General features: G+C 39.1%; 4 protein-coding genes across 6 annotated transcripts; 3 read left to right on the plus strand and 1 right to left on the minus strand.

Moving 5' to 3' along the window:
• The first annotated feature begins 695 nt into the window (after window positions 1-695).
• On the plus strand, window positions 696-2,526 carry LOC121751246 (NAC domain-containing protein 92-like). 2 transcript variants are annotated; one of them, XM_042145959.1, is made up of 4 exons: window positions 696-877; window positions 908-1,105; window positions 1,501-1,784; window positions 1,870-2,526. In XM_042145959.1, exons 1-4 carry the CDS (start codon window positions 835-837, stop codon window positions 2,383-2,385), a joined length of 1,041 nt encoding a protein of 346 aa, XP_042001893.1. In that variant the 5' UTR covers window positions 696-834; the 3' UTR covers window positions 2,386-2,526. The 2 variants fall into 2 exon arrangements, with proteins under 2 accessions (XP_042001893.1, XP_042001892.1); XM_042145958.1 differs by having other exon boundaries at window positions 696-1,105.
• A 2,301-nt stretch (window positions 2,527-4,827) lies between these two features.
• LOC121750540 (peptidyl-prolyl cis-trans isomerase CYP28, chloroplastic-like) lies at window positions 4,828-6,839 on the minus strand. Its single transcript, XM_042145088.1, has 2 exons — window positions 6,149-6,839; window positions 4,828-5,113 (listed from the first exon to the last, which is right to left on the minus strand). The coding sequence occupies exons 1-2, from the start codon at window positions 6,822-6,824 to the stop codon at window positions 4,905-4,907; spliced, it is 885 nt and encodes a 294-aa protein (XP_042001022.1). The 5' UTR covers window positions 6,825-6,839; the 3' UTR covers window positions 4,828-4,904.
• Window positions 6,840-12,523: 5,684 nt separating this feature from the next.
• Window positions 12,524-18,429, plus strand: LOC121752002. Its single transcript, XM_042146859.1, has 8 exons — window positions 12,524-12,854; window positions 12,929-13,080; window positions 13,431-14,343; window positions 15,908-15,999; window positions 16,097-16,171; window positions 16,752-16,813; window positions 17,249-17,318; window positions 17,434-18,429. Exons 1-8 carry the CDS (start codon window positions 12,713-12,715, stop codon window positions 18,205-18,207), a joined length of 2,280 nt encoding a protein of 759 aa, XP_042002793.1. The 5' UTR covers window positions 12,524-12,712; the 3' UTR covers window positions 18,208-18,429.
• A 190-nt stretch (window positions 18,430-18,619) lies between these two features.
• LOC121750640 (transmembrane 9 superfamily member 11-like) lies at window positions 18,620-21,396 on the plus strand. Of its 2 annotated transcripts, XM_042145212.1 has the most exons (3): window positions 18,620-18,821; window positions 19,072-19,145; window positions 19,237-21,396. In XM_042145212.1, the coding sequence occupies exon 3, from the start codon at window positions 19,246-19,248 to the stop codon at window positions 21,220-21,222; it is 1,977 nt and encodes a 658-aa protein (XP_042001146.1). In that variant the 5' UTR covers window positions 18,620-18,821; window positions 19,072-19,145; window positions 19,237-19,245; the 3' UTR covers window positions 21,223-21,396. The 2 variants fall into 2 exon arrangements, with proteins under 2 accessions (XP_042001146.1, XP_042001147.1); XM_042145213.1 differs by lacking the exon at window positions 19,072-19,145.
• Window positions 21,397-21,823: the final 427 nt, after the last annotated feature.

A 21,823-nucleotide genomic window follows, 5' to 3' on the forward strand; every position in this document is an offset into this window, starting at 1 on the left:
ACGGCGCGCATCCCCTCCAATGAGTCTGGGCGAGCTTGCCGGCCAGAACAAGCACATGCAGGTGATGAGTGACCTGCCAAATAACATGCGAATGACGAAAAGGACGACCACCATGTTTGCAGCAATTCCTTTCCGTCCAAAGAAACCAAACAATCAAACAAGGAACCAGAAAACTATATTTGCATGACGGGAGCCCTCTGGAAAGAAGACCTCCGCCAGTGACCTAGTGCTGACTTTTTAAGCTGTTAACTCAACAAATATACTATATTAAAAATGTCAACATGATAACATTATTATCATTATTAACAAATTAATAGAGTTAGCTACTAAAAAAAGTTAACAATTGATTGCACCTTATATATATCCCAAATGTCGCATGATAACATTATTATCATTATTAACAAATTAGAGTTATCTACTTAAAAAAATTGGCAATTGATTCCACTTTATATATCCCATATATGACATTTGATGACATAATATTTATATGTGAGAATGTGAAGTAAGCTTAATTTATTAGAGAGAGTAGTATTTGCCGTGGGTTTTACGGATGTGCGACTCACGCGCTACCAAAGCTGACATCAGCATTGAAAAGGCCAACAAATAATCATTCTGTTTCTTGTCTAAATTAATGAAACTTAGAGTGGAATTCTCCGTTAATTTAGTGATAAGCTCAATGCAGAGTTAAGCACGCATATGCGCATCCCCATCACTCTTTCCCTGTTCTTTCCTTTCACCCCAACAGACTTACCCATTTCTTTCTCTATATACAGTATATAATACTCCCCTCTCGCTTGTCTCCCATCACGCGTTATTACTTGTTTGTTGCTAAAAATGGAACCACCATCTGCATCTGCTGCTAACACCATTATTGAAGATGAAGAAGAAGAAGAAGAAGAAGAAGAAGAAGAAGAAGAAGAAGAAGAGGAAGAATATAAGGTAGCATGCTCAGCCGTCGATCAGATGCCTCCGGGCTTCAGATTCCATCCAACCGACGCCGAGATTGTAACTCACTATCTTCTCAACAAGGTCATCCACAGACGATTCCGAGCTGTAGCTATCAACGAGATTGATCTCAACAAGTGTGAACCGTGGGATTTACCTCGTAATTATTCTACATTTCTCTTCTCTTTCTTTTCTTTCATAAGGCATGATAACTTTTTAATTCTAATCATTTTGTTTCGAATAGCATAGTAGTGATAATTTGCAATCTTCATTTATATGTTACTATAAATTATGATTTTGGTCGTTAGATTTCAAGATTTGATGAAAAATAACATCAAGATTTTCTGTTGACATTTTATGTTATCTGCTGACATCAAATCTTGAAATCTAACGGTCCAGATCATAGTTTGAAGTTTTGTACAATTTATAGAGGCTGCGTTTGATTACATCCCTCGAATAGCATCTCATACGTGCACAATCTTCAAATATAGTACTATCAATTTCAGGATTGTTTGTTCTATGAAAATATGAAAAATTTTGGTTATTATTTTGCAGATAAGGCGGCGAAGACGGGAGAAAACGAGTGGTTCTTCTTTTTCGAGAAGGAAACGAAGTATCCATCAGGTACGAGAACGAATAGAGCAACAGCGTCGGGATATTGGAAGGCGACCGGGAAAGATAGAGAGATACACAATGCCAAAAAGAAGGTTGTTGGGATGAAAAAAACACTTGTATTCTACAAAGGGAGGGCTCCAAAAGGCCACAAAACCAATTGGGTCATTCATGAATACAGACTCCATGGAGACTTCTCCGCCTACAATATCTCCCATCATGCCAAGGTCTCTTTAACTACTTTCATTTCATACCAATTTTTGCAATTATATCATCACTTTTTCGATAATTAGCTAGTTTCTTTTCTGCCAGGAAAAATGGGTTGTTTGCAGGGTTTTCCACAAGAAAGATGAAGCAAATACTCCACTCGACTCGTTTGTTGATCGTTTTCTCGTTGACACCTCTACACTGTTGCCGCCATTGGCAGACGACTATTCCTCTCGAAAACCTAGTTCAAGCAAGAATAAGTTACACCAGAACAACTTATTGGTTCCTCATCCAAATATACATAGCTACAACCAATATTATAATCTCAACCCTTATGGTATCGGCTCAGCGCCATCTCTCGTTTTCCAGCATCAGTCGTTGTGGTGTCTCGCCAACTTTCCTGAGAAAATAGGTGACCATGAGTATGATGATAAGCCTAATTCAGCAACTCATGTTTATATAGGTGGGAAGGAGCCAGAGAGAATGTGTAAAATAGAGCAGGATTCATTCGATTTACGAGACACTGGGCTCGCCATTCTGGAGAAAGGGAGTGAGAGCAACAAGGACTATGAGGGTCTGTGTTTCAGCCCTGATATGGAATCTTTGTGGAGTTACTCATGAATATTTATCATTGACATAGATATATATTAGGTTACTATAGTATTTATATGGTGGTTTCTGATATATGGGGAGTTATTGATTGTATTCTTATGATTTAGTTTTGTTGTTTGATGATGCATGAGATTGTTTCATGCTTGTACTAAAGTTCCATCAGATTTAAGCTTATGTTGTTCATGAAGAGACTCCAAAATTAGATCTATTACGACATTCGCATGAAGCATCGTCCCAATCGATGCTAACCTCATAATTAATAGAATCATATTCAACAGATACTTAGAAACCTAACCCCATTATGCAACATACATTTGAAGGGATCTCAAAGTATCTCAAACTCTATCGTCAGAGCTTTCAGAGCATAGAAATTAGAAACTCTAAGTGTCTTACTATCTCCAAGTGTCTATGCATTTCAAACTCATAGAATACAACATGATCCACTGAGTCAATATAATAGTTAGGTTTTGCTATAAGGTAAAGAGTAATGGAAGAAGATTGAGAACTGGAAAAGATATATACTACTATATGATATGTGTATTCAAATCTTCACTCTCCTTACATCAAAGACTATTTACAGACTAACCATATTGGATGATTAATTAACAATAATGATAAATTATTGTCCTTACAACGCTTTCTTTAATCCGTAGACTTTATCTTTAGCTCCTTGTTTCACATAATCTTTAGGTTGCTCCAAGTAAATTTCATCTTCAAAAGAATCATTTAAAAAAGGCATACTTCACATCAAGCTGATAGATCTTCCAATTGTATTAGACACTAGAAATAAATAATATAATCGTCTCGCTATGAACAACAAGAGTAAAAATTCACTATAATTGATTTTGGTCTTCTGCTTATATCATTTTGCCACCAACCTTGCCTTATACCGTCGCACTTCTCCATTGACATTTTTCTTTATTTTAAATACTCATTTCACACCAATTGCTTTTCGCCCTTCTGCCAGTGTTGTCAGTGAAAAAGTATCATTTTTCTCATTCACATTAATTTCTTCATCCACGTGATTCACCTCAATGGCTTCATCGACTTCTTTAGTAGTTTCATATAAATCACTCAGATTACGCATTCTTCTTGGCCTTGTACCCGGACCTAGGGATGATTCAGCTGATTCTGGTCCTTCGATTTCACGTGCATCTTCTGGATGAATGTGTATAATTTCTTATGCTCCCAGCTCCATGTTTGATCTTCTTCAAACACAACATCATTACTTATGATCACTTTCATCATGAGTGGGTTATACAATTTATAACCCATTACTCGATCACCATATCCCACGAAGATACATTTTTCACCTTTGTCATCAAACTTGATTCTTTTAGCTTTAGGGATTTTTGGCATAAGCAATGCTAATTACTCCTTCGTCCTAAGGTAGATATCATATTTGGGTGATGACACCGGAATTCAGGAGATGTTTTTTCAGTATTAAGTGGAGAGAAAAAATATATTTTTATAGTATGTTAATGTAAGAGAGATTTTTTTCAAAAAATAAAATGTAACATCATTCGTTAGAAAAATAAAAACGGAAAGTACCTTGGGATGTATGAAGTATTAGATAAAGGGGAATGATTAATGCATAACTAGAGATCAAATCTCTACCATTAAATCAAAAAAATGGAAGGACTATATTAGATGGATTTTGAAAACACAAAAGTTCACTATAATAGCGTTTTGGTTCACTCCATGTTTTCAAATTCGTTTTATAAACTAAAACATCATTATAGTGAACCCCATGTTTTGAAATCCAGTTATATATTTTCATCGGGATAAAAAATAATGTCTTGGTCATCAAATAAGCAACCAACGGTATATTAATCGATGTTCATTAGGAGCAAGAGAATGGCACAAAAATTTCCTAGTCAGCCATGCAATGACAAAGAACTCAATTTTTCATGGAAGGTCAAAGCACATTGAGATAAAAATTGGGCTCAAGTTTGTCAACACCAAAGAGCTTGCTGCTTTTTGAAGTCAGTTTCGAGTTACAAATTAAGAAGAGTTTCGAGTTACAAATTAAGAAGGGGTGTTGAAGAATAAATTTGTACTAACTCTCAAATAAGTTTAATGTTGCAAGACTCTTCTACCACATCCATCAAATGTAGGACTTGAAAAGTTTTAGAATGAATAAGATCTTGTTTTTTTACTAATTATTCATCCAATATGTTTACCATGTACTCATTTGGAGAATATTTCATATGCCTTGAATCTTTATCAGATTATCCTTTATTCTACATTGTGTTCAATTTTCTAGATAATATAATATCAAGATATAATCTAAGATTGATTTGTGAGATTATTTTAGTCATAGGGGGTTAGTTATGATTAATTATCTCATGATTATCCATCCATGATTGAGTTGTGAGATTGAATCTCATGAACCAAACACACTACATATTTCATCTTGAGATACAATCTTGCAAATCGAACAAAAGTACGTATCTGGAGCAGTGTAAATAATTTTATTTGGATAAATTTACTGAGTCACAAATGAAGTAGATAGAGATAGAGATAATTCAAGGAAGACTAGGGGAAAGGGTAGGTTTTGCAACTTTGATAACACCGCAATCGCTAATATAGAGCGTCTTAAGAGGTCTATTCCATATTGCACGAGCACTTTTGGCTCTTCCATCTCCCAGAAACTCCGCCAGATCGTTATACTGTCGGATTCTTTCGCCGGGTATATATGTCGGAATCGATGCTATAGCCCTCACAACATCCAACCCTGCACCATGTATTATATTTATACCATATCACTTTTCCCATCACTTACAACCATATCAACACTACTTTACTTCTAAGTCAAAACTACTACTCGTGTAGTACTAATTCTATTTTACTCTAATCTCACCAACATTACCATTTATAACTAGTATACTACCTAACTTGATAACTATAGATCATAATCTCAAGACATTCCACACCTTCCATCATTTTATGGCAAATATATACTCCCTTTGTCTGCATTATGTCTCAGTTTTTCATTTTGGTTTGAATCGTATTAATTGTCCCATTTCATTTTTATAGTGGAATATTCCAACTTATTCACATATTATTATAAAACTAATATATAAAAGTAGGGTCCACATCCCACTAATTTTTTCGACTCCACTTTCTATTACTCCCTCCGTCTCCGTTAAATTTCACATTTTACATTTTTGTCCGTCGGCCAATAAATGTCTCATTATTACTATATTTGGTAAGAGGACTATATACTCCACTAACTCATTCCACTCACATTTTATTTTAAAATTAATACTCCCCTTATCCAACAATAATAGTCATATTTTGCCATTTTAGTCCGTCATACAATAAAAGTCACATTTCACTTTTACTATAAATGGTAAGTAGGTCTCACGTTTCACTAACTCACTTCACTCACATTCTATTATAAAACCAATATAAAAAAGTGAACCACATTTTCCACTAACTTTTTCAACCCACTATTTTTTTACATTTCTTAAAACTCGTGCTCACACCAAATATGACTCCTATTGTAGGACGGAGGAAGTATATAAAAGTAGGTCGTTCCACATTCCACTAACTTTTTCAACCACTTACTTTATAAACTCAAACAATTTCTTAAAATTCGTGCCGATCAAATATGAGACATTTAATCAGGGACGGAATATTTTTTAATATCCATACCGGATCAAATTGAGACACATATTAGGGGACGGAGGGAGTATATTTATTGGATTGATTAGCTTAGAGTCTCAAACTATATATCATCACTTAAAAACTAATGTTTGGATCTAACCTTCAAGCACAGAGCCAAACACAATGTTGTTGCTATCAAGCTGCGGGCAAGGGCCGGGCCCAGTGGTGATCAAGAACTCCACGTTATGGTAATCCGGGCTGAGCTTCAACTCATCGTCGTCGTCGTTCTCGGCCAAGCACAGCGACACCACGCCGGGCCTGGAGTGCTCGAGCCGAAACGCCTTGGAGTCAACGGTCTCCGTGTTCCTAATGAGGCCCACGGGCGGCCTAACATCTCCCTTGTCCCTGCGGCCCTGCCTGCCCGCCACGAAGAACTGGCCGGGCCGCAGTTTCTGGACCAAAGTGCCCCTGTAGGTGGACCCACAGGAGCCGCTGCACATGGACTTGAAGTTGGCGACGGTGATGGGGACCACGTTGCCGTAGAGGCCGAGCACGACGCGGCCGAGCGGCTCGGGCTCAGCGCAGAGGGAGAGGTCGGACTCGCCGAGGGTGCGGTTGAGGAAGTAGGAGGGGCAGATGCTGAAGTCGAGGAATACGCGGTCGGTGACGGTGGGGTCCGGGGGAGGGGGGGCGGCGGAGGTGGTTAGGGGGGTGAGGAAGGGGAGGGTGGCGGAGAGGAGGAGGAGGGAGCGGCGGTTGAGGGAGAGGGTGTGAGGGTTGTGGTGGTGGTGGTGGGGGGGTGGGGTGGGATTTGGTGGGAGATTGAAAGTGGCCATGGGGATTGGGGGTGCATGGTGGAGATGGAGGGAAGGAAGATAGTGTGTGTGGTTGTGATGTGGGATGCTTGGATACCACATAGACTAGATTGATTTTTGGGTGTCGGGTACTCAATGTTACCGCCTGCGGGCAGTGTAGTTGGCAACGGAGGGGCAGATTTTGCTGGAATGAGCTTGGGTTCGAATCCCACTGCTGTCGTGTAGTTACTTCCATCTCTCAGGCATAAGTGTAAGGCCTTGGGAGATGGGCTTCTGGTAGTTAGTGGATTAAGGCTTCCTCCTTAACGGGCTACTGCGTACTCTGATTTAACCTCCTCACATGATGTCGGACCGGAGTGTGGGGGCCGCCAAGGCGATAGAATCGCTTTTTTTGCTGCAATGATATTCAGAGTTCTTTACCAATTATGTATTAAAATTTGTGTCGTTTCAAAAGTTTCTATCTTTAAAGGACGGATATAGTAATAAAATATGATGAGTGAGGTGAAATTAGTAGAGTGTAGAGTTCATTACAAAATCTATTAGTGGGTGAAAAATGACAAAATGAAACGATTATTGGTGGATGGAGGAAGTATGATACGAGTATTATTATGTTTCGATATTTTAGGGGTCCCCCTCAATCTCCTCAATGTAGGACCCTTATTCCACTACACACTTTCATGTAATACAAAATCAAACAATTTTTTAAAACCCGCGCTGACTCAAATTAGGACAAACTTTAGGGAACGGTGGAAGTACTATATATTTTCTTTTATGCTTTTCGTATTTTATTTCAATCTAATTTCTCAGTTGATTAATGAACTTTGCTTCTGCGGCTTCCTTTTTTTTCCAAGGGTTCTCGTTAAGGGATTTACCCTTAACAAAGTATTAGTATTTCTATCTATAAGTAAGAACAGAGTCAATTTTCCATGCCAATTGTCATCATCTATTCCAAACCCCTATGATACGCATAGACGTAAAATAAAATAAAAAAGAGTACGCAGTAGAGTAGTAGTATAATTTTTATTATTATTAATGAGAATAATTTTTTTATCACTAATAGTAATAACAATGTACATGATACTTAATTTGTGATTCCACATAGATGGGAGAACAGAAAAATGTAGAGTCTTAGATAAAATACACTAAAAATGTGGTTGATTATACAATTCAAATGAAATATGATCTCATCTCATTTGCTGGTTCTAAATTTAATCAGAGCGATTAATGAAAATGAGACAGGGTTATATTTGGGTTAATAGCATTAAATAAGCAGATTCGAATTTGGAAACTAGACGAACATCAACCATTGATCTATTCTACCGATTGTCAAGACATGGGTGTTGGAATTCCATTGCAGAGACAAAGAGCAGTGGTTCCGTGGTTGCGCCTTCTTCACCATTCTAACATTCCTGCGATGAAAACATGCATTTCGCGATCCTGATCCCGATCCCGATTTGTGCAGCGCACAGCTGCAGTATCTGTGATACGGCCTTCGCTCTTTATCGATCCCTTCAAACCATTGCACAAACACATCATCCGCGATTGTATTCATCTCTCTCTCTATTTATCTATTTATCTCTCATGTTGAAATATGGGATCTTGTATTTATATTGAATGGAAAATGAGAATTTGAGGTCAAATTCATTCTAATTCAAACAACAAACTTCCAAAATTATAATCACGGGACTTTTTCCTTGTTTTACTTGTTGACTTCAATCACAGCCTTCAAGTTGACAGACCATTGACTCTTTGCCTTTCAGCCTCATTCAACGGTCATTTGGCTGTTTATTATGGATTATAATGCTTTAGCCCTGACTAACCAACTTACATGTGATGTTCGGTTTGCTAGATAAAATAATACTAAGATATAATTTAGAACTGAATTTTGAAATTATTTTAGTCATATGAGATTAGCTATGACTAATTATCCATGATTATCCTTGTAGGATTGAGTTGTGAGATTGAATCTCATGAACTAAACTCACTACATATTTTATCTCGGGATACAACCTTGCAAACCGAACACCCCTATAGTATTCATATAAGAAGCGACTGAAGTAATACATGGGTGTTTGGTTTGTAAGATTGTATCCCGGGATTAAATATATAGTGTGTTTGGTTCATGAGATTCAATTTCACAACTCAATCCTAGATGGATAATCATGGGATAATTTGTTAGGGCATCAACAACGCGTGCCTTCACGGTGCCGCGTTTCGTCGCTGCGAGACGCGGCACGACACGTCTCGCCACGCGCCGAGGCTACGTGGCAAGCTCCCATCGCATGCGTGACGCCCACTCGCTGCCCCCGCGAGTGGGTTTCGTCATGGTGACGCAATAATTCATTTTTTTAAATCGAATTTAATTTTAAAAATAAATATTTGCAACGGTAATGTTACCTTTTTTTATCCGTTTTTTAATTTTTTTAAATTTCTTTACTCTATAAATACTCCTATTTCATACTCATTTCACTCACAAACACACATCTATTCCTCTCAACTCCTCTCTATTTCCACCCCAATTTTCATCTCAAATCAACTCTGTTTTTCTTCTCCCAAATTTAATCAAACTAATGGATCCTTTTGAACAAATGCGTCAAATAATGGAACAATCACTTGAAGAAGATCGACGACGGGAGGCGGAAGAAGCTGCGCCGCCCCAACGACGCTCCCGTACGTACATCCATCATAACCGGGAGGAAGCCGCCGCTAGGTTAGTACGCGACTACTTCTGCGATAACCCGGTTTGGGGAGATACCTACTTCCGTCGCCGTTTCCGCATGGGAAAACCGCTATTTCTCCACATCGCGAATACTTTGGCAGCCCGAGAAGAGTTCTTCCAGGAAGGGTTCGACGCGATCGGTCGTCCCAGCCACACGACGCTGCAGAAATGTACTGCAGCAATCCGCCAGCTTGCGACTGGATAAACGGCCGACATGTTCGACAAATACCTCCACATCGGAGACACCACTAGGCGAATGTGCTTGCTCAAATTCTGCAAAGGCGTCCGGGCAGGCTTCACCGACGAATTTCTCCGGAGGCTAAACACGACCGATTGTCAGTTCCTGCTCGACCTTCACGAAACAGTGCTCGGATTCCCCGGGATGCTCGGCAGCGTCGATTGCATGCAGTGGCAATGGAATAATTGCCCGGTGGGGTGGAGGGGGTCCTACACGAGCGGCCACAAAGGCACCCACCCAACCGTTATACTCGAGACCGTTGCCGACTACCGGGTTTAGATCTGGCATGCGTACTTCGGGGTCCCCGGGTCGAACAACGACGTAAACGTGCTCCACCAATCCGACCTCTTAACCGAAGTTTTGGATGGTAAAGCGCCAGCCATCAACTTTGTCGCCAACAACCGGCTTTATAAAATGGGGTATAATCTCGCCGACGGCATCTACCCGAAGTGGCCTACCTTCGTGAAGACGTGCAGCAGGCCAAAGCAGGCTCTTTTTGGGTAGAAGCAGGAGGCTGCTCGCAAGGATGTGGAGAGGGCGTTCGGGGTTCTCCAAGCCCGCTTCAACATCATCAAAGCCCCCGCTCGTACGTGGTTCATGGAGAGCATGGTCGACATCATGTATACGTGCATAATCTTGCACAACATGATTGTCCAAGATGAAGGACCCGAGGCGGGAAATTGGTTCGACCCCGAATCCCCCGGAAGCTCAACCGCAAGTAGTCCGCCTCGAAGTAGAGCGCATCCGTCTATACAAGAACGGTTATCTAATTGAGCACATTTGGGCGAACTTTGGGGGATGAAATTATTAAATTATGTACTTTTATTTTTTTAGGAAATTATTAAATTATGTTTTTTTTACGAATTTTATGTTGTAAGTTTATTTTATGTAATGAAGTGTATTTGTTTTAATTGAATTGGGTTGGAAATAAAAATAAAAAATGAAATTGAATGAATAGTAATTTAAGGAACGGATAAGAAACGGAGGGTTGCAGGTTCCGTTCCTTAGTTAAGGAATGGAGTAAAAAAGTACAGTGAGGCCCGCAAATAGTAGTTTAAGGAACGGTATAGGAACAACGTTGTGGATGGCCTTATAGCTTACCCCCTATGACTAAAAATAATTTTACAGCTCTATCCTAGATTGTATCTTGATACTATTTTATCTAGAAAACCGAACACCACCATATAATATTTACTCCCTACGTTCCGCTTTAGAAATCCCTATTGAGTTGGACACATGTTTTAAGAAAGTGTTTAAGTGTGTAATAAAAAAATGTTGTAGTGGATATTGGGACCCACTTTTGACACATGTCTTAAGAAAGTATTTGAGTATGTAATAAATAAATGTTGTAGTGGATATTGGGACCCACATTTAATATTTTTAAAATTGAATTATAACAATTTTTTTTATTAGTTTACCCCAACCGGGACTCTTAAAGTGGGGCGCACAATTTTGATCAGCCGAGACTCCTAAAGCGGGACGGATGGAGTAGTATAGTAGATAGATTAAGCAATATTTTCAAAAATCTTAACTACTTAGGGATCGTTAGATAGAAGAATTGAGATTTGCCATATTAGTTCTTGCAAAAGGTTGAATTCTTTGAACAAGTTACTATCATGATTTCTTCGTGTATTCATCCGTATCTAATTTCCAAGTTAATAGGAAAACGGAACTAGTAGAATCTATGCTATTAAAGACGTCTTAACCATAACATCTTTAAAATTACAAAATGAAGATGAGAATTGAAGCCAAAGAAATCCGTAAAATCGAATATCAATCCTTAGTTTAACTCCTACACATGCCAATAACAATGGAGAAAACTTAGCCAAACATTGAAATGCAAATTACACCAAGAGAAACCATGATGTTCTGCACTCTTCCAGCGTCTTTTTTATCTCCGAGACGATGAAATTTGGATGGTGGATCCTCATCTCCTTTCTTTTGTGTTATTTCTCAGACTTTTCGTGCATGGAAAGATGTCAATAAATGCTCGAAGAGTGGTCATATGAATTGAAGAATGTATCGCAAAAGTGGACCCGACCGGGGAGAATCATGGGCATAAGCCACCGACCGGGTGGAAGTCACTAGGCAGCAGCCTAGACTGCTGGCCGGTAAGATGGTGGCTCAATGGTGCCCGACCGGGTAGGGTAGGGCAATCTGTATCAACTTGGACAATTTGCACTATTTTTTCTTTGAGCTTATTCTCCATTCGAGCTTCGTTCTAGCTTCATTTCACGTTAAATCTCGACCTGGCAAGAAAAGTTAATCCAAATATGAGTCCCATAACATAATAAACTGTACGAAACCTGGGTGTAAATTAGTAGAACATTTACTTCACATCAGACCCTTTCAATTTATGGCAAAAATATGAGCAAAATATGTATATAAATTTGAACCAAAATTGTAAAAATGCTCATGTGAATAGTTTAAAAATGACAATTTTTTGTGGAAATAGGGAAGTACATCAAATTACCACACTAATAAAATGACACTATATCTTCTTTGCCATGGTAAGAATAGTGCTATAATTATACAACAGCGTCTAAATTGGTCTTTGACTAAAGAAAATTATTTTGAAGCACGATGAAATTCATACCTTGATTCTCAAGAAATAGAATATTTATCTAGCTTTCTAATCTGACTATTAAAGAAAAGAAATTAATATAATATTTTAATACGTAAATGAAAATGGCATCTAGTAGATTCCTTGGCATCGTGAGCTGATTCAACGACGCATTACGCACTTGTACCCCCCAAATTTCCCTATTCTCTTGCCAAATTGGGAAACGTACAACAAAAAACTTACACCCGCCGCAAGGGATACAACCTCTAGCCCAGATTATTCATATATTCTGTGTAGAATCCGATAAAAATCAGAAACAAAGCACAGAAAAATAGGCTGCTCCACCGCCCCGCCTCCGATTATCAACCTTCACTTTGTATCAATTATCCATGGCTGGAAAAAGCAGAAAAAAGCTTAACAAATCAAATAGCAGCCGGGGACGAAGGCCTCCCGGTTCTTCCTCCTCCGCCCTCTTCGTAGAAGGTGGATTTTTGTCGGATTGGACCCCCTTCGATTCGCCTCCTTCTAGAGGTCTCTTCATCTCTCTGAAAATTTTTATAGTGATGATTTTTGTTACACGCATCTTATTGTTTTGTATTTTTTAGGGCGGAAACGGAATAATGGGGGAAATGGGAATTCGAGATCCGGGAATAGGAAAGGAAGCGATTCTCATTCGAAATCGTGGCCGGTTCAGGATCGGAGGAACGAGACTAATACCAGGGGAAATAATAATGCTGTTGGGTACCAGTATCCACAGGTTGGTAATTGTTTGATAGTTTCTTCAAATTAGCTGATATTTTAGTGCTTGATTCAAGTTTTGATGAGTCTAAATTGAATGATGCAGTTTTGATAGGAATTCGATAATTTTATACTAGCTACAGCTGAAATCCTTGTATCTTAAGAAATGTGATTATTATTATTATTATTATTATTATTATTATTATTATTATTATTATTATTATTATTATTATTATTATTATTATTATTGGCATATGTCAAGTATTTTTTTAAAAAATTGTTTTTGCATAGGAAATATGAATCCGTGTTTGTAGTTCTCTAGATGTAGATAAAGTTGAATTGATTAAGTTAAGTTGGGGTACTTTCCAGGAAAATGCATTTGTTGATGAAGTTGAAAATCAGGAAAAGATTTTTGATGCTTCAAATCCTCTAGTGTTGATCAGTTCAGAGAAGAATCCCATTGTTGCCTACCTAGATGAGGGACCCATTAAGGAAACTCCTAGTGTAGAGTACATGTATGACTACACAACGAACTTTACACTTGATGAAAGCTCACACAGAGGGTTGGGGTTTTATGATGACATGGACACGACTGCTGGTGTTATAGAATCCTCGTCTAAAATGGAACTGGAAGTGAAAGATTATGATTCTGATGACCTATCTTCCTCTGATGAAGCTGAGGATTTGATGGCTGAGATGTCTCCAAAGGAAGATTCAGGTTATGTGCTAATTGGAGGTGCTAAAATATATACACATGATATCTCGGATGAGGATGACGAGGCTGAAGAAGAAGATGAAGAATCAAGTGATGATGATGGATCAGGATCATCTCTCTCAGAAGCTGACTCTGGAACTTCTGAGAATGATGATTCATCATATAGTGGTTCAGACATTGACGATGAGCTTGCTGAAGATTATCTTGAGGGAATTGGTGGGTCTAGAAACTTCATCAATATGGATCAGCTGACGGGGAAAATGTCTGATGTATCTGATGAGGACAGTTCTGAAAACATCCTTGATGAAACTCTGCAAAAGTTGGGAGGGATTGATCTTCAAGAGGCGTCAAGGGAGTATGGCATGCAAAAGCCTGAACAAGTTAGAAAATATCGACCAGGAAATACAAAATCAACTCCTGTTAAATTTGCCAAGCCATCTGCTCTAGACGACATATTGCTTATTAAAGATATTAGATCTATTTCTGGGAAGAAAAAACATGTTGCTCGAGCATCGCAGACATGGCCTTCTGAAGCTCGCAAGAGCAAAAAGCATAGGAGATTGCCAGGTAAGGCTTCTGTAGCCTCTATTGGTTTCTAAAAGATTATTCCACATCAATGTTGTTAATGGTGTATGGTGGCTTATGGCAGTCGGCCAAAAAACTGCCACAAGGTTATGGCCGGTCCAATTGCCGGGGTATGACAGTTGATAAATAAATAAAATATCCTTAGACACTTTCTGCTAGGGAAGATAGATACGGCAAAACATGATTAGAACGCATATTTTTGTTATCTTTCGGTCTATCATGGAGTTATCTACCCTAACAAAGTAGTCCTGGCGGTGGACGACATGGAATTTAATGCAAATCATTAGTAGTGGTGATGGTAATAAGTGATGGGTCACATAGGTATAACTTGTAAATAAGTAAATGTATGAGGGTAATAAATTGTGAGAAATTTTTCATAAATGATGGGGACTAATTTTGGTGGACGGATCAAAATGAAAAAAAGAAATACTACTTTTCGTTAAAGGAGGGGTATATAAAATATTAAATAAAATGCAAAAGTTTAGAAAATGATAAAAACATACTACCTCCGTCCCACAAGAATAGGCACTCTTTCCATTTTAGTATGTCCCACAAGAATATGCACTTTAATTTTTCTCTCGAGGTGGGACACATTCTCCACTACCAACACTTTAATTACTTTATCATTCTACCTCTCTCTTACTTTACCAATTATGCATTACAATCCATGCCCAACACAAAGTGCATATTCTTGTGGGGCGGAGGGAGTAATATTTTCAAATCTTTGAATAACAATTAAAACATAAAGTCATAAATTATTACAGTAGACATTATTTCCATTACAATAGGAATAAAAATCAAGGGTAACTTACATAGCATGAAAAAGATTTACTGAAGCAGAAATAAATATTTATTCTATATTTACTGCATGATATTGTTTTACGAACTTAGGAGTCCAATTTATTTAACAAGCTTATGAATCTAGTTTGCTAAGTACATCAAATAAGTTTGAACATTCTTTTTTGTTTGAAGTTACACTGTTACAGACTTTTTTTTTGATATTTTAGAGAGGTATAGATGCAGGGTTTGAGGGTGTGGATGCTGATAAATCTGGAGGAGGTTGAATTAAGCTAAAACCCTATTTTAAATTGGTATATGAGTTGAGTTATTGGGTCGAGTTATTTGGGTTGATGGGTCAGGTTATTTGGGTTGAATGTGAGAAAATGGCCGCCATAACCGCAATGGTACCACGGCTTGGCGGCCGCCATACACTGCCACAGGAGAAAACTGACACCCCATGCTGTGGTGTTTTGCCAAAATCCACCACGCGATGGTGTTTTTTCTGAAAAACTGCCACAGTATAGCGCCGTAGCAGCTATTTAATAACACTGGTTGCATCAAGGGAGTCTGTATAGAAGTCACCTTTCTCCTTTCATTCTGTTTCGTAATGGTCGAGTTTTGGTAAATAAAAATACTGCCTTTCAAGTTATACTGTGCTTTTAGAGTCTCATTTGGGTATTATATTTACTTTGCTTATTGGTTTTTCTTCATGTGAGTAAGCTTTCTTTATCTACTGAATGCGTGGTATGCATGCATTGCATTTCAGGAGAAAAAAAGAAACAACGTAAGGAAACCATTGCAACAAAGCGTCGAGACCGAATGTTGAACCGCGGTGTAGATCTTCAGAAGATAAATTTGGTAGGCCAAACAATGTGGTTCAATTTCCCTAATTCCTGTTGGCAATCTAGATTATAAATCAACACTCACAAATGCTGTAATGATTTATTTGTTGCAGAAAATGCAGCAAATGGTTCTTAATAGTGGAGATATCCTTTCCTTCACTCCAATGTACCCACGTGATTGTACTCAGGTATGGTCTTTTACTCTGCAGCTGGTGACCTACTGTGTCTCATGTTCTGCTGAACCCTCTTGCAACAAGTTGCCATTAAAGATTGTAATTTTAATACTTCCTCCGTTACATAAAAATAGAGACATGTGGACGACACGAGTTTTAATGAATAATGGGTAAAGTAGGGAAGAGATAGAAAGAAAAAGTTATTGGAGTATGTTAGTGGAGAATGGGGCCCACCTCATTAGACTGACCAAAATGGAAAGAATCTCTATTTTTATGGGACGGAGGGAGTACAATTTTTTTTCTTTTGCCTTGTTTTCCATATGTAATTTTTTATCATGGAAAACTTAGGCTTGTGAAAGTTATGACAATATACATCTCATTTTCTAACATTTTAAGTAAGAACATTTCAGAATTTTGCTCTTCAAGGCTTAATACAGGTGCACAAATCAAAATTTTGATTGATGAATCTCTTTTTTGTAATTTTGAAATTTTACAAGGAGTCTCAAAACTCAAGAGTGAGATCATAGTTCTAGTTCTAATTGTATTTTATTTCATTTTTGGCACTTCTATGTAATATATGGTTTTTGTTTTATAGGTTCGTAGATTAGCTGCAATCTATCGCTTGCAAAGTGGGTGCCAAGGATCCGGCAAGAAGAGGTAAATCGTATTTCTGTATACATGTTCCCTGAAAAATTTCCATGTGGGATAATCCATCTTAACCTTGTAACAAATAATAAGTTGATATGAATTTGTCTACTAGATGATATTTTGCTAGTCATAATGTTACTGAGTTTAGAGTTCTATCTGGATCAAAAATTTTGACTTTATAGAGTTTTGATTGTATATGGAAAGGTACTTTTCCCAATTCTCTCATATTTACCATGTTTTCTGACAAAAAAGGTATTTAATGAAGTTTTAGAAACACAAACAGCTCTGCGTGTCTTTCTCATTTGAAAGTGGGGTTTTGCAAATTCGGTACAATCATACTCTTGTCAAGAATTGTGTGGCTTGTATTATCTCTAATGTTTCTTTTTTCATCATGGCAAACATTTGAGAACTGTATCATAAAGTAACATGGTGATTACTTCTCAGGTTTGTGACAGTGTTGCGTACACATCACACATCACTGCCCTCTTCAAATGATAAAATTCGCCTGGAGAAGGTATTGGGTGCAAATGTCTCTGTTCTTAGCAAACTTGTTTCCTTTTCTTACTCAGTGGCTCCAAATTTCAGTTAACTTGTAACACTTAACGAAGTAATCGCTTTCTGAGTTTCAGCTGATAGGAGCTAATGATGACGAAGCTGATTTCACTGTTACTGGTGGTAAGCCTGTCAAGGGACATGCATCCACCGCAAAAAAGAATGCCAAAGGTGCCATTGCCATCCCTGCTGGTTCACAATCTTCCCGGAGAAAACCAAGTAAGAACTCCGCTACCTACCTTGATAGCAAGGATGGAAAAAGAAACAAGACAGGTAAAACAGGCTCTTATTCCGCCCAGCCCCTTTCTTTCATCTCTAGTGGTGTTATGAACACCGAAATATTTGAGCTGAAAGCCACTGAATCAAGCGACACAAAAGACAAACCTGTGTCCAACTCAGTGGAATATGGTGCATTTGAGGTTCACACCACTGGGTTTGGGTCAAAAATGATGGCTAAGATGGGATATGTGGGAGGCGGCGGCCTAGGTAAGGACGGTCAGGGCATGGCCCAGCCCATTGAAGTGTCTCAGAGGCCTAAATCGCTTGGATTGGGCGCAGAGGCTCCTGAAGCTAGTATTAAATCTCCAAACTCAGCACCTCAGACCAAATCAGCTGGACGTGGTGGTGCCAGGTCTTCTGAAACCAATCGTAAACCAATGAAAAGTAAGGAAATGACTCAGGAGAGTAAGGTGGGATCGTTTGAGAAGCACACGAAGGGATTTGGGTCGAAAATGATGGCGAGGATGGGTTTCATGGAAGGCATGGGACTTGGCAGGGATGCTCAAGGGATCGTCGATCCTTTGAGTGCAGTCAGGCGCCCAAAATCAATGGGGTTGGGCGCTTCAAGGTGAAAACCAACTCTTTAGCCATTTGTCAAAAGGAGGGAAAACTCTTTCCCTCTTGTCTAATTTAAACTGTCTTTAGCTTGGTAATTCAACTTCAAAGTATATCTTCTTTTTAAGTACACATGTGTATCACTACTTTTTACTGTCTCTGCAAGTTTGTAACAGAACAACTAAGGAAGTAATGCATTAGGGCAAGCTAATGAATATATATGTTGATTCTTTGCTTTCTTCTTGTTTGTTTTTCTTTCTTCTCTTTCACCAGCTAATGAGTATAGGTTTCTTTGCATTAAGTCTCTCCCTCTCTCTCCCTCCCTCCCTCCCTCCCTCTCAAAAGATGAAATTATGTTTTATCTTATTAACTGTAGTGCTTAGATAATGTCTTCCAATTAATCGAAACGCTTAAAGAAAATCACGAATGCTTAAATCAACGGGTTGTAATGCAGTTAGCCGCACAGAGCTGTGGTGATCTTGAAGTTACGGGTGTAAACCCCGCCACTTGCAGGCAGACTTTCGGTCTTAATTCGCAAACATGGTCGAGCAGGATTAGTTGGATTCTGGCTAAGGTGGGAAAAAAAGTGTATTTTAAGACTCCCTAGTATGAAGGCTAGCCATAACATGAGGTGAGAGAATGTAAAATCTATAAATTCTTACTACGGAGTGTTATCTAAAAAAATGAAACAACTCGTGCATTATTAATTGATCATTTTTTGTAAGTGTATCTAAACAAAAGTTGCATGTGGAGTGTTTTGCGTCCTATTTTTCATATTTATAACACAAAATCATTATTCATAAAATGGTCAACAATCTTAATTATGGTCTTTTTACACATCCAAAATTGTCACTTAATTATAAATATATGAATGCATGCAGCGACGCAAAAATAGGCACATCACATACACTGCCACTTCTTCTCTCATTTTCCTCCCATCCAAATCTGAAATAAGGTTCGATTTCTGCTGTTTGCATCCTCATATACATATATATATATATATTAATATGCATTCATAAGATTTCTTGATCTGCTTTGGAAAACAGAGGATAAAAATGGAATCTTTACACAAATTGAAGATCGGAGCAATGCTTGTTTTGTTAGCATTGTTCCAATTAGGGCAAGGATTCTATCTCCCTGGCAGCTACCCTCACAAGTATGGAATTGGGGATTATTTGAATATGAAGGTCAATTCTCTAACTTCAATTGACACAGAAATCCCCTTCAGCTATTACAGTTTGCCATTCTGTGAGCCCAAAGAGGGCATCAAGGATAGCGCGGAGAATCTCGGTGAGCTCCTAATGGGGGATAGGATCGAGAACTCTCCGTACCGGTTTAAGATGTATACGAACGAGACCGACATTTTCCTTTGCCAAACAAAGCCTCTGTCAGCCCATGAGTTCACCCTGTTGAAAAAAAGGATTGATGAAATGTACCAAGTGAATGTGATTCTTGATAATTTGCCTGCAATTAGGTACACTAAGAAGGATGGTTTCATGATGTGGTGGACGGGCTATCCGGTTGGCATCAAGGTGCAGGACACGTACTACGCTTTCAACCACCTCAAGTTCACGGTTCTCGTTCATAAGTACGAGGAGACTGACGTTGCACGTGTCATGGGTACTGGAGACGCGGTTGAGGTGATTTCTACGGTTGAAAATGAGGCGTCGGATGTGCCTGGTTACATGGTTGTCGGTTTTGAGGTCGTGCCTTGTAGCTTTCGCCACAATGCTGACGCTATGAAGAAGTTGAAGATGTATGGCGGTTATCCATCTTCGATTAGGTGTGATCCGGGGACGGTGGCTATGGAGATCAAGGAGAATGAGCCGGTGGCGTTTACATACGAGGTGTTGTTCTTGGAGAGGGATATCAAGTGGCCATCGAGGTGGGACGCGTATTTGAAGATGGAGGGGGCTAAGGTGCATTGGTTCTCAATTCTCAATTCTCTAATGGTTATCACTTTCTTGGCCGGAATTGTGCTTATCATATTTCTGAGGACCGTGAGGAGGGATCTTACTCGATACGAGGAGGTGGACAAGGAGAGTCAAGCGCATATGAATGAAGAGTTGTCTGGATGGAAGCTTGTCGTGGGTGATGCCTTTCGTGCGCCTGCTAATGCGTCACTTCTCTGCGTGATGGTTGGAGATGGAGTGCAAATTCTTGGAATGGCGGTTGTGACGATCTTGTTTGCTGCTCTCGGGTTTATGTCCCCTGCCTCCCGGGGGACTTTGATTACTGGGATGATTTTTTTCTACATGATTCTTGGCGTCGCTGCTGGTTATGTTGCGGTTAGATTGTGGAAGACTATCTGGTGTGGCGATCACAAGGGATGGATTGGAGTGTCCTGGAAGGTCGCTTGTTTCTTCCCGGGAATTGCTTTCCTTATCCTCACTGTTTTGAACTCTCTTCTATGGGGTAGTCATAGCACAGGAGCTATCCCTCTGGCATTGTTTGTTGTATTAATATTGCTGTGGTTCTGCATCACTATCCCCCTGACCCTCGTAGGCGGGTACTATGGTGCAAAAGCGGGTCATATTGAGTATCCTGTCCGAAGCAACCAGATCCCGCGAGAAATCCCATCTCAACGGTACCCCTCCTGGCTTCTGGTGCTTGGGGCAGGCACACTTCCGTTCGGGACGCTGTTCATTGAGCTCTTCTTCATCATGTCGTGCCTGTGGATGGGGCGCGTGTACTACGTGTTTGGATTCCTGTTCGTTGTGCTGATGCTTCTGGTGGTGGTGTGTGCTGAGGTGTCGTTGGTTCTGACGTACATGCATCTTTGCGTGGAGGACTGGAGGTGGTGGTGGAAATCGTTCTTCGCCTCTGGCTCGGTCGCTATGTACATCTTCTTCTACTCTCTGAATTACCTCGTGTTCGACCTCAAGAGCTTGAGTGGACCTGTCTCCGCAACGCTCTACATTGGATACTCGCTCTTCATGGTCCTTGCTGTGATGCTTGCGACAGGCACGGTTGGCTTCCTTTCGTCGTTCTGGTTCGTGCATTATCTCTTTTCCTCGGTGAAGCTCGAGTAGACCATCTCCTCACTGCAAGGAATACCAGCACATTTTTTCATTTCTTGTTTGGATAACCAAGAATAACTAACATTGGTTTTTGGTTTAGATAGGAGGAAACATCTTGGAATCCATATATGTTAATTTTTTTGATTTTATTTTTAATAAATGAATGAATCCATCATGCGACCTTAATTCCTTGTTTTCTAATGAGTTGAATGCTTGTATCTGAAGTTGTAGCTGAGAAATATTTTAGTTGGAGTTGGTAACAATAATGCTCTTGGTATGTAATGTATAGGAGTATAATCAAAATCCAGCTTGAGGTGCCAATAGTATTGAATTCATAGACAAGACAAGCTGTGATTCTGGTAAAGTAATTTATGTTTCTATAAACTGATTAATGGATAATACCATTCTTGAATTATTCAAGTATGTAAAAATATTCTTGAATTATTGCAACAACAAAGATATACATCTAGAATAGTGATATAATGCAACCATTACTTAAATGCATAACTAGAGAAAACAAATTTAGTTCACTATAAAAGCGTTTTAGTTCACAACATGAATTCGAAAATACGGAGTGAACCAAAACGCCTTTATAGTAAATTAAATATTTCAT

The sequence above is a fragment of the Salvia splendens genome, chromosome 10, assembly GCF_004379255.2.
Source record: "Salvia splendens isolate huo1 chromosome 10, SspV2, whole genome shotgun sequence".
NCBI lineage: Eukaryota > Viridiplantae > Streptophyta > Magnoliopsida > Lamiales > Lamiaceae > Salvia > Salvia splendens.